General features: G+C 40.1%; 2 protein-coding genes across 3 annotated transcripts in view; one reads left to right on the top strand and one right to left on the bottom strand.

Moving 5' to 3' along the window:
- LOC126199227 (HEAT repeat-containing protein 6) overlaps window positions 1-3,416 on the bottom strand; it is a 75,594-nt gene extending 72,178 nt beyond the window's left edge. For both annotated transcript variants that reach the window (XM_049936021.1, XM_049936036.1), the window contains exon 1: window positions 3,188-3,416. In XM_049936021.1, the coding sequence (XP_049791978.1) occupies window positions 3,188-3,361 (174 nt within the window). In that variant the 5' untranslated portion in view covers window positions 3,362-3,416. The remainder of the gene's footprint in view (window positions 1-3,187) is intronic.
- Window positions 3,417-6,548: 3,132 nt separating this feature from the next.
- Window positions 6,549-12,448, top strand: part of LOC126199214 (G protein-coupled receptor kinase 1) — a 1,128,404-nt gene continuing 1,122,504 nt past the window's right edge. Inside the window, exon 1 of the mRNA XM_049935996.1 lies at window positions 6,549-6,887. Coding sequence (XP_049791953.1) covers window positions 6,775-6,887 — 113 coding nt within the window. The 5' untranslated portion in view covers window positions 6,549-6,774. The remainder of the gene's footprint in view (window positions 6,888-12,448) is intronic.

The raw sequence follows: 12,448 nt of genomic DNA, 5'->3' as shown, positions 1-12,448 counted from the left end.
AAATTGTTTTACATAATTTAAGGAAACCACAAAATTTATCACAGTAGCATTTCCTCAAAGTTTTACCAAAAGTCTCTCACTGGTCAATTTTCCCAAATGAAAGAAGCAACTACTTGATTATCATGAGGGTAACTGATAATAGCTTCATCAATGAACTTTAGAGACACTCACCAAACCTGAAAATGTTAGGCAGTTCTTTGTAAAGCATTTCTTCCCTTTTTCCACTACAAAACTGATTATTTTCCCAAATGTAATAAGAATCAAATACCTTCAAACTCAGATTGTGTGTATACTAACCAAACCAGTTCCAGACATCAGCAGGCAACCTGAATAATATCTTCTTGTTCACCATCGCTGACTGGACATATCAAAATGAGATGTCATGGAACATAGTACCCACACATTCATTTACACTTTCTCACGTACACAAATGTTCCATGTGTGTGAGTCATGCAGAGGGCCCAAGTCCATTTTCCAGTAACTGCCAATAATATACACTGATCAGCCAAAACATTGTGACCACATACCTAATAGCCAGTATGTCCAACTTTGGCACAGATAACAGCAGCAACAGCTTGTGGCATGGAAGCAATGAGGCCTTGGTAGATTGCTGGAGGGGGCTGGCACCACATCTGCACATACCACTCATCTAATTCCCGTAAATTCCAGGGAGGGAGAGAGGGGGGGGGGGGGGGGGGGGATGAGCTCTGACGACACATTCAATCACATCCCAGACGTGTTCGAGCACATTCAGATCTGGTGAGCTGGGGCACCAGTACATTACCTTATTTAGCACTACCACTGCCATCAGGAAACATGATTGTCATGAAGTGGTGTACGTGGTCTGCAACCAGTGTACGATGTTCCTTTACCAGCATGGTGCCTTGCACAAGATCCAATTGACTGATAGATGCCCATGTGAAAATTCTGCAGAGCATAATGGAGCCGTCAAGAGCTTGTCTCTGTCCCACAGGACAGGTTTCAAGGAGCTGTTCCGCTAGAAGACAACAGATTCGTTCCCTCCCATTGCCATGAAGAAGAAAGTATTGGGCTTTATCAGACCACACAATGCTCTGCCAGTGCTGATGGTCACATGCCCATTTCTGTCATAGTTGCCAATGTCTAGGTGTTAACATTGGTACTTGCCTGGGTTATCAGCTGTTCTGTGCACTGTGTGATCAGACACACTTGTACTCCACTCAGCATTAAAGTCCGATGTTAGTTCCGCCACAGTTCACCACCTGTCCTGTTTTACCAGTCTGCCCAGGCAACGACATGACACCTGTAACGAAGGGTGCCCACCCAATCCCGCAACACCTGAATGTGGTTTCATCATGTGCTGAAGACACTTACCACAGTACCCCTCGAACACTCGACGAGTCATGCTCATGCCAAGCCTCCAGGCCATCACTATCTGCTCTCTGTCAAAAACACACAGATCATGTGCCTTCCGCGTTCTACACAGTGACAGCACACTTACTGATACCACATGCATCTCCTCTCCAGGTGATGCTGCTATCGCCTAGACAGGTTTATATTACTACCTGGCCAGTGACCATAACATTCTGGCTGATCAGTGTACATGCGGCCCAGTGTTGGCCTGCATAGCCAAACGTTCAGGGCACAATTCTCCAAAAAAATTTTTTGTCACTTACAGTTTCTTCCACCTCTGGCAATGACATCTACATGTGAAAAAAGCATAGTAGTATTGTGGTTCAAAATCCATGTTAAACTGTAGGTTTTTCAATAACTAGCAAGGTAATTTAGTTCAATGATTGAAGGAAGATAAAGGTATACCAGTTTTAACAGGACCATCCATGCCTAAAAAAGCACTGCCATGTTCAGATACCTTTCAGACTGAGCACTGCCTAAGTTTAATCATTCACTTGTAACCGAATGGCCATGTACACAAAACTGTTCAATTAACTCAAAAAAACCAACATGTAATACACTTAACAAGAGTCAAGTATGTTCAAAATCTAAAAAATATAAATAATTAACAACAAATAAAAACAGAGACCACAGTAGTGAAGTTATAAAAAAGTTATTCTCAATGGACAAAGTTGCTGGGAATTTTTGTTGGCAACCATCTTGTCAAGATTGTGGGCCTATTAAATTCAGATTTGGTTATAGGCCCTTTACACACAGTACCAGCTTCCCATTTTGCTCTAAAAAGTGAAGTTCCTCTCAACACTTCAGGCCTTATGTTACCACACAGTATCTTAACCTTAACAGCAGTTCAGTTTTAGTGTTATGAAGAACATTTAAACAAAATAAAATAAAAGTCACATACAGAATATAAGATTTTAGGTCAATTTATAATTTTTGTAAAATGAAAGAAACACATTTTTAAATAAACATCCTTTTACACCTCCACTGACCAAGTTAATTTCATGTTATATGGATCATTTGGGCAATAAAATGTAATTACGTGGACTGAGTCGTTTTATATTCACATAAATGTATTGTAAATGTGTAAAGAGAGTATGTAATAACCACACTCATTTTCAATTAATAAATGTAATAGAATGAAGAATTCAACACGTTGTTGACACAGAGATAATCAGAAACAAATCACAAGCTCAGGTGGCATTCCTATGATTAAACATCATTCTTACACACAAGACTGAGCAGCCTGTTAATGTGAATTTCTCTGCAAGAATTGTTTTCTTCAGCATTTTATCTACATGAAAGCAATTACTTAAATAATGCATCTGAAGTGCTATACTGCCTTTACTACATTAGACAACACCATTCAGCACATTGTTCTGCTACCAGCTTATAAACTATGACTATTCACACAATTCACGCTAAGACTTAGCTAATAAGCATTTCCGACCAACTGTGATATATTTTGTTAGGCTACTTCAAAGAGAGAAATTTGTTGCGAAATTGCAGTGTGAAAGTTCTTTCTCTAGTTTTTTGATATTGCATTAACTAACTAGATGTTTACACAATTTCATAATGAAGCCAGAAATTTCTGTACACCACTATCATCACGTCGCAGAACGAAACAAACATCCAATATAGGCAGATTCAGTTGACCTCGTTTTGCAGCCACAACCAAGATTTCAGATGGAGGGGGGTTAAATACGCAACCTTAACCGAATTTATTTACAGTGATTAATATGTATACTTTTTTCAACAACATAACAGACAATAAGACACTCAACCATTTACATCTTACCTCCGCATTTTGTATAATGTCAGACTTAAAATCCAGTGAATTAAATTCATCAAGTAAAGAATTGATATATTGCCGATCTCCTCGGCTCCTTCCATGAAACAATGTCGTTAATTTATCACATAAGCTATTGAATTTCACTGCTTCTTGAGTGTCACACTCACCACACAATTCCATCACGACACAATAGTAAAGTGTATTGTATACGCATACGCGCAGCCCAAACTAACACTGGGCGCGTTGGCTTATGGGAACAGCACCCGTCAAGTGTTTTGTTTTCTGGACCTTTGTGGTGACAACATATACACAACAAAGTAACAAACAGAAACACACCACATCATCTGAATTTTCGATGTGCATATGACCACCTATGGATCAACGGTATGCTGCAGAAATCAAACAACCTGAAAATGTTATCTATATGATCATGATATTCAAGTTTCTTCAATGTTTTAAATTAGCTACGAATGGCATTGTTATTCATCTAGAAATTATAAATAACAAAATAGTAAATTATGAACTCTTAGTACGTTTTCCATAAACACATTATACTATCCATTATTTTGCTCATGATAATCTCTCGTGTAATTCCGAACAGCTCGGATAATACCATGGTAACTTACACATAACACGTATTTTGGCCTGCGATCCGTATGTTGAATAAGAGAGGCAGAAACTGTTCCTACAAGAACAAATCCCACTCTTCATTGCATTATATTTACCCTATATATACTGCCACAAGTTCAAGGAGTCCGATGTTATCGTGCATCATTTTTCAATTTTCCATTGTTTCTGCAGAATCCCTTACAGACTCTCAGATCATCGTTCTGATTTATGTCCATTAGTCGTGTGAGACACGTCCCAATTTAAATAACCGTATTAACTGGTACCTGTACTGTAACGGGAAAAATGATACAGATTGATTTAAATGGCCATATACAGCCACGTTTACATTACGAAGTAAGGATAAGCATCTATAACAAAACTATTAGACCACAGAGAGTAACAATATCTTACAATATAACTATAGAGCCACTCGTAAATAAAACTTACCATCAGCCAGTGTGCGATTTGCAGGGGGGGATTTCCCCGCCTCTGCATCAGACCATCCCCTCCTCTGGTTTTAGTTTATCCGTCCCAACCTCGGATGTTTATTTCCCACGCACTGGAGTAAAACTTTACATATAATTTAAATTTGTGGAGCCGAACACTTACTATTAATATGTTTCAGTTTTCTATCATCAGAATAAGTATAGCTTTTCACAAATGTGCCTCTACTTTTTGTATTCCCCTCGTGTACCTGTATGTAGATGATTCTGTAAATAAGCTTTACCTATAATGTACTTTTAAAGATATAACAAGGGATGGCTTTTCTGATAGTGCATACGCGTGAATAGTGAATTTCGGCATTAACATCTATTTATAAATAGCTGTTTAACCGTGCGTAACGCCACGGTCCAAGCTAGTAACATATGTAATTCTAATAACCCCCTAAGACATCCCCCCCCTCCCCCCCCCCCCACTGGTAAAAGCACAAAACACACCCTGCCATCAGCAATTATGTGTTAATCCTATAAGGAGCAGTCAAATGAAAACGAGATAGATGCAAAAGTAAGTAAACTGTTTATTTTTTCGAAAGTAATCGCCATAATTGTTAATACATTTATCCCACTCTGAGACTAACCGGTCAATGCCTTCACAGAAAAATGTTTGCAGTTGTCTACGGAATCGAGATTGTATCCAGATGTGCACCCCTTCCTCCGAAGCAAATCGACAGTCACGAATGTCTTTCTTCGGGTCTCCAAAAATATGAATATCGGTACTTTATGGAGGATGTGTAAGGGCTTCCAAGCGAACTTCTAAAGCGCAGCATACTCAAAACAAATTTGGAACACAATTGTGTAAAAAATTTCATTTCATTTATTCATTCATAGCTTATTTAGTATTAACAAATGTTCATCTCTATGTGTACAGATGATGCATTTTTCACGAAAACTGAATGTTTGTAATTTTAAAAAGAGTCATTTAGAATACGTGCAGTTGTTTTCATATATTCTTCTACATCCATTCATATCAAAGGAATAACTTGTTTTAGGTATCACTGAGGCACAAAGACTTGGATTAGAAAATAAGGGCTATAACATTTTATTAATTTTTTTCTCTCTGAGTCACAGTACCTAAATACAAAAGAAGCCCAAAGTTCCAACGGCATTGAAAGTACCAGACCCTAAATTTCTTAATTCATTATCTTGAAAATTGTAAAATACTCACTTCAGTGTGACTGAGACATTTATGATGTTTTATGTTGCTTGTGACGCAGACCCAAGAACTAAACTGAAATTTATTTTAGGAGTAATTGTTACCCTATATTAAAACATTCTCTTAACAAACATAATATATGTATCATTTTAAAAGAAGTGACATTGGGTTGGTACCAGAAGCAGCAATATAAAGTGCTTGTTCCATATTAATAAAATAGCCAGTGCTTTGAAATGGTAGTAGCCGGACAAATGCGTAAAAGTATGCTTCTCACTTCTCTGAGGCGTGTACATACTACTTATATGCAGGAATAAACGAATTCGCGTTTTGTGTATAAAGTCAGTCAATTGCCTAATCCTTATAGTTCGTCTTCACATGCATTGTTCCTCCTGTGTTTCATCTTACCATCAACTACATGAACTTTTTTGTCGGATACATTGAAACGAAAGTACAGACATAGGTATTTCAGGTACCTCTGATCAACAGAAGAATGACTATCAATGTTCGTGATATATTTTACTGCTTAACTGCGTCCAACGTCGAAACATTGAAAGATAGTCAAAAGGATCCTGCAATATATCCACTTTCGTATTGAGTCATGAACGTGCAACGACCACTGGTCGTTAGACATAGATGCCTTTACCGAAATCTTTGGTAATAACTTCTATTTACTTGTTTTCTGTCTGTCTATAACATATGTTCTGAACTAGAATTGTGTCTTCTGCTAAAATCGCCCACTGCCAAAGCAGACTACTAGTTTACTGTATGACGTCATTGTTAGGAACCATAGACGTATTAGTGACTTATTTTTGTGCAACGCTTAGCGAAGAGTCATTCAGGCACGCGAACTTCATACAAAATGTGCTAGTTTTATGGTAAGATTTGAATTCACTCTATATGAAAGGCGGCCACGCTTTTCTCCTAGGGACTTTTGAAATCAAGAAATTTATGTTGGTACCGCGTGTTTGGCCGCGCCCCCTTGTCAGCTGTTGACGTCTGCCGCTCCTCTGACATCTGTAGGTGCCACTGTGAACTACTTCAGAAATCAACCAATCAGGACCAAAGGGAGGAAAGTGGTCGACCTAACCGGTCAGTGAGCAATCTGTTGTGGAAGTGGGAAGGTCTTGTTTGACATCAAAATGTTACGGTACTGTGTATCACTTTTCAAATGAATGAGGCGACGAACTTCGGGAACACACGGTGATCTAAAAAGGAAACGCGCGGACGTAGCTAGTTTTACTGATGATTTTTCAGGTGTTAGATTGACAATATGCTGTAGGAAGTGTCCGTGTGTGCAGTGAAATAGGAGGTGAAAAGAAAAAGCACGCAAAATGGCGGATCTGGAGGCAGTGCTCGCGGACGTGAGCTATTTGATGGCTATGGAAAAGAGCAAATGCACACCAGCAGCCCGGGCCAGTAAGAAAATAATCCTTCCCGACCCAAGGTACGTGAGGCAGGCAGCGATCACCCTTCTAACTTTAACGACAATGCCTGGAATGACGGTGCGCTTATGTGTTTTTATATGTGTGTCAGTTTATTCTACACAATTACGACTGTAATTTCTTGGCAGAAAAGTCACTTACGTTCTGAAGTTTAAACTTCAAAACTAGTTTAAATGTATTTCGAGTTCATACTCTTTGTCGGGAACTGACATCAGAGTTACGCATGGTTTGTGTACATGTTACATAGCATGAATGTAATCCACATGACATGTATCTCTTTATCTCTGTAACAAGAGGCAGGTCCTTAGTTGTGTGAGAACCACAGGCTGATTTTGTTCTAAGCCCTGTGATAGACACGAGCATTTTACAGTCAGTACTACGCCGGGAAGCGCGAAACAAAATTGTGTTATGGACGAAGGAGAAAGACATTACACGAATAGTATTCACTGACAGTTTTACTAAATTGTGGCCTGTTTCTTTAGCCTTAAATGTAGTATACAGATTTCTCTATAATGCAACTGAATGCTCATAAAATGATGGATGGAAGCACAAGTTGCCTCCTGTTTCGAAGTACACCTAAGGAACACCAACACATCAGAATGAACGGTAAATAGTTTCCAATATCCACACGAACTATAATATCAGAAACATCTATAGCTAATATGTGCATCCAAAAGCCTAGTATGTTATTTTCACCATCAGTGGCTCTAGGAGAGAGAAGCAAAGTGTCTGGAAAAACCAGGTGACGTAGTGGATCCACTGAGAAAGGCAGTCCTGTATGTATCGTCAAATATGAGTTGTCGTTATTCACTAACAGCGAGAAATGGCTGCAAGGAACATCTATATTTGTTCTCTGAGCCAAAAGCTACACATTTGAATCTTTCAGACAGACTGCATTCGACGACTTAGCCAATGTTTGCGCACTCCTGAGGCCCCAAAAATTACCATTTTGCTGATACTCCCCTTGAAATCATGCATTTGAATCCGGACAAAAAGGAGAGTAAAGGGACATGAATAGGGCCCTACGATAACGTTGCATTTATTTTCGTTAGTAGATGATGTCACGCTAATGAACACTTTTTTTCACCATTTCCTGTTTCTGAAATTTTTCTTTAAATTGTATGAGGAATTACAACAAGTATTCGGTTCGAAAGGCTTCCTTATTCATTGTGTACAAACATAGCTTCATTGACACAAAGTGTTAGAGAAACTGCCGGTATTAACAAAACCCATAATAAACAACTTCAATCTCTTTTGAAGTTGAGTCAGCACAAAGTTTGGTTTGAACGTTACATTAGGTACTTTATTAGATACTGTCCAGTGGGAAATGGATATGCCCTATTTTCTCCCGTTTGTAAACTGGCTGACCAGGCGCTATTTGGTTGTCCTGTCCTGTCCTCCAATGGTAAAAGCAGTAATTCTATTCGCACTAATTTAACTCCACCTGTCACACAGAAATACGTGGATCGGGGTGGGGAGGTCACTCAACTTTAATTGTTCAATGTCACAACATGTGAGAACTATTATACGGACACGAATTGCCTGCTGGCTTAAAAGAAAAAAGAATGCGTCGATCGTGCTACCTTCAGAATATCAAAAATTGTATTACAGTCAAATGAATTTCTTAAAAACTCAATGAATGTAGATTTTCCTTTCTTTAGTCTGTTTTCTAATATAGGTTGTATTTAAGAACCGTCTCACAGTTCTTAAATTTCTCCGGAACCTGAGATCGACTTTTGCCAGTCTTTCTAGTCTTGTGTAAATAACTCGTGCCAGTATATTTCAAGCTTGACAGAACGTTGGTTCGGTAAAATTCACACCTGTCTGCGTGTGCCTTCTTCATGAAGTCTGATGGTATTTAGCCTGTCGCATTTCTTGCACATCCGATGGGGGATAGTTTTTGTCCTGGCTCGCTCTCAGAGAGATCGCAGCAACTGTGAAGGAATGTAGTCTTCCTAAATGGTACTGCTCGATGTAAGTCTTCCAGTGTCCTGTCAAATTCTGTTCACAGTCTCAGACGTTCCACGTCATCTTCATCTACTTCATCTGTCCATACTTCTGTTTTAAAATTTATGAGTACATTAAGGTCTGCGTACTGCAGCCTGTTGCTGGATACACCTTGTTTTCAGAATTGACCGCGTAGCTAAACGGCATATCAGAGGTAAAAAACTGTCGTAATCAGTGTTCTTTTGTTTTCCGTTTGTGATCTACTGATATAAGTACGCATAGAGGGCAAATTGGTGCACTTTAACTTGTGATTTCAAAATGAATTAAGTTATTACCTAAAAAACGATGAAAACAGTGCACACATGTAAGTAACTCGACACATTTAACATATTACACTGAATGCTGCATTAATGAAATTCCGTCGCAGCTCACTAAGAGACTGCAGTTACATACGCGTAAATACATAATCGGTAAGAAGTCTACGTACATATTTGTTTACCAAACGCATCCTGAGTTGTTTCACCCACTGTCACCATGTGTTGCTAGCGAGTAGATCATGATGTGTTAATACGGGTTTCTGGCATCTTAATACATGGGTCTTGACATTGAATATATATATAAAATTTCTTTGACACTGTGGCGACGGTAATAAATTGCTTTTTTACCTCTATCTACGTCTGTGGTTATTATGGCGCAACAACACTTGTAACATACACACTGCATGAATTTTTATAATCTAAATTTGAAATGCTGGTGATAAGTGGATAGAGATACGTGACTGAGCGGGACTGTGATCTGTTTCCAAACAGTTAAAACTGCTTCAAGTGCTTCCCGCAATTTTTTTAAAAATGCCACAGTTGATTACTTCACTCTCTTATCCATAATATCGCCGATGTCGACTGTACGACCCAAACCCCGTTTTTATACTCCTACTGATCATAAGTTAAAATGTGTCTGTATAACGGGAACAGCTCAGAGACAAACGTTGAATTGTGATTAGACTGCCAGTGTGGTTAGCTTGTCTAATGTTCTGCGTTGTTTGCGTGTAGGTACACTATGTGATCAAAATGACTTAAAAGTTCGTGGCGCCCTCCACCGGTAAGGCTGGAATTCAATGTGGTGTTGGCCCACCCTTAGCCTTGAAGACAAATTCCACTTTCGCAGGCATACGTTCAGTCAGGTGCTGGAATTCTTGGGGAATGGCAGCCCATTCTTCACGGAGTGCTGCACTGAGGAGAGGTATCGACGTCGGTCGGTGAGGCCTGGCACGAAGTCAGCGTTCCAAAACATCCCAAAGGTGCTCCATAGGATTCAGGTCAGGACTCTGTCAGGCCAGTCCATTACAGGGATGTTATTGTCGTGTAACCACTCCGCCACAGGCCGTGCATTATGAACAGGTGGCCGATCGTGTTGAAAGATGCAATCGCCATCCCCGAATTGCTCTTCAACAGTGGGAAGCAAGAAGGTGCTTAAAACATCAATGTAGGCCTGTGCTGTGATTGTGCCACGCAAAACATCAAGGGGTGCAAGCCCCCTCCATGAAAAACATGACCACACCGTAACACGACCGCCTCCGAATTTTACCGTTGGTACTACACACGCTGGTAGATGACGTTCACCGGGCATTCGCCATACCCACACCCTGCCATCGGATCGCCACATTGTGTACCGTGATTCGTCTATCCACACAACGTTTTTCCACTGTTCCATCGTCCAATGTTTACGCTCATTACACCAAGCGAGGCCTGATGTGTGGCTTATGAGCAGCCGCTCGACAATGAAATGTAAGTTTTCTCACCTCCCACCTGTCATAGTACTCGCAGTGGATCAAGATGCAGTTTGGAATTCCTGTGTGATGGTCTGGATAGATGTCCGCCTATTACTCATTACGACTCTCTTCAAGTGTCGGCAGTCTCTGTCAGTCAACAGACGAGGTCGGCCCATACGCTTTTGTGCTGTACGTGTCCATTTCCGTTTTCCCATATATATATAATCACATCGGATGGATGTTTATGAGCGTGGAAATCACGCGTACAGAAGTATGACACAAGTGACACCCAATAAACTGACTACGTTCGAAGTCCGTGAGTTCTGCGGATCGCCCCATTCTGCTCTCTCACGATGTCTAATGACTACTGAGGTCGCTGATATGGATTACCTGGCAGTAGGTGGCAACACAATGCATCTAATATGAAAAATGTGTGTTTTTGGAAGTGACCGGATACTTTTGATCACATAGCGACAGTCCGAGGTTAGAACTAACGAAATACCGCAGTGGTTGCGACTCTGTGATCGCACTCAAATGGAGCAGGTTTGAAATCCCTGTCTGTCCATCCCGATATAGGTTTTCAATGAGTGAGAGATCTCGAGAGCGTGCTTACCGGGGCAACAGTCACACCTTCTGTGGCCAGGACAAGGGCAACACGCAGTCCTGCGCTATCTAGTTAAGATATAACTTCACAGAGACCTCTAAGCTAGGGCACAGCAAACGGCCTTTGCGTGTCAGAAATGTAACGGCTGCTTTCCAAATCAGCGACTACGAGCCAGAATGTGCAGCCAGTGGCACTGCATATAATAGCATCTTTACTGGGGCTCTATGTCGATTACTGAAATCGGGAACTTTCGTTGTCGTGGTAGTCTCCACGTAGGTATAAACCCATTGTAATGCTGTACGCAGAATCGGAACTTCTGAAAAAGTGACGACGTGTCACTCCTGCGGCCACTGTTCTCGTTGGGTTCGCTAGCTGTCAGCGCGCCTCTCTCTGCTGCAGTCTCAAGGCAAGCTGCAACAACGGTCATCGTGCTGACAGTCCGTTGCGCTCCAGACAGTTGTCATACTGAAATCTAGCCTATCTTCTTTGCTTAAGGGGCTCCGGAACGCCCTATACTTGCAATGTTAAAATAACGCTTATAAATTACATCTTTCCTCACAAAGTATTTGAGGTAGTAAGTTGAACTTTTTACAGATTATTTATTGGAATATGGGCTACAACTTAACACATGGATTTTACAAAATTTTAGTTCAGTTATTAAAGATGATTTTTATTCAATTGTAATGAAAATTCACAATTTTTTTGCAATTTTTTATTTATATATTCAAAAATATACAGTTTTTTTGAAAAAGGCTGTGTTAAATTATGCAGAAGGTTCTGTGTAACATTTACTGAAAGTTTGAAACAAATACGTTTGGAAGATCCTTAGAAAACATGTAATTAGTATGAGAAAATAAAAGTTTTGGGAATCGAGCGACAAAGATTGGATTAACTTTTTAGTGCATTCCAGGTCCATAGGATGGATTATCTTCATCCTCTGCAAACTCCTCCTCCAGCTTCCTCTTGTTCCTCCTCCTGTTTACTCTTGCTTGTATTTCTAGACTCTTTACAGCCCTGTCTGCAGCCCGAAGGCGTTCCTTGTCTAAAGCAAGCATCGCTCGTACCATGTTAGAACCTATCTTCATTCCCATATTTCTAAATACCTTGCACCTTACAATGTTGCCATCATTGAAAGTCGCAACAGCATCATACACACCAAAGTGAAGTGTTTCTATTCCAACAAATACAGTCTTGGGGATTTTCGACCATATAACACTATTTACACTTTCATTGGGGTTTTGAGT

This window comes from Schistocerca nitens, chromosome 1, assembly GCF_023898315.1.
Source record: "Schistocerca nitens isolate TAMUIC-IGC-003100 chromosome 1, iqSchNite1.1, whole genome shotgun sequence".
NCBI classification, from domain to species: domain Eukaryota; kingdom Metazoa; phylum Arthropoda; class Insecta; order Orthoptera; family Acrididae; genus Schistocerca; species Schistocerca nitens.
This window is presented reverse-complemented; position numbering and strand designations above follow the sequence as displayed.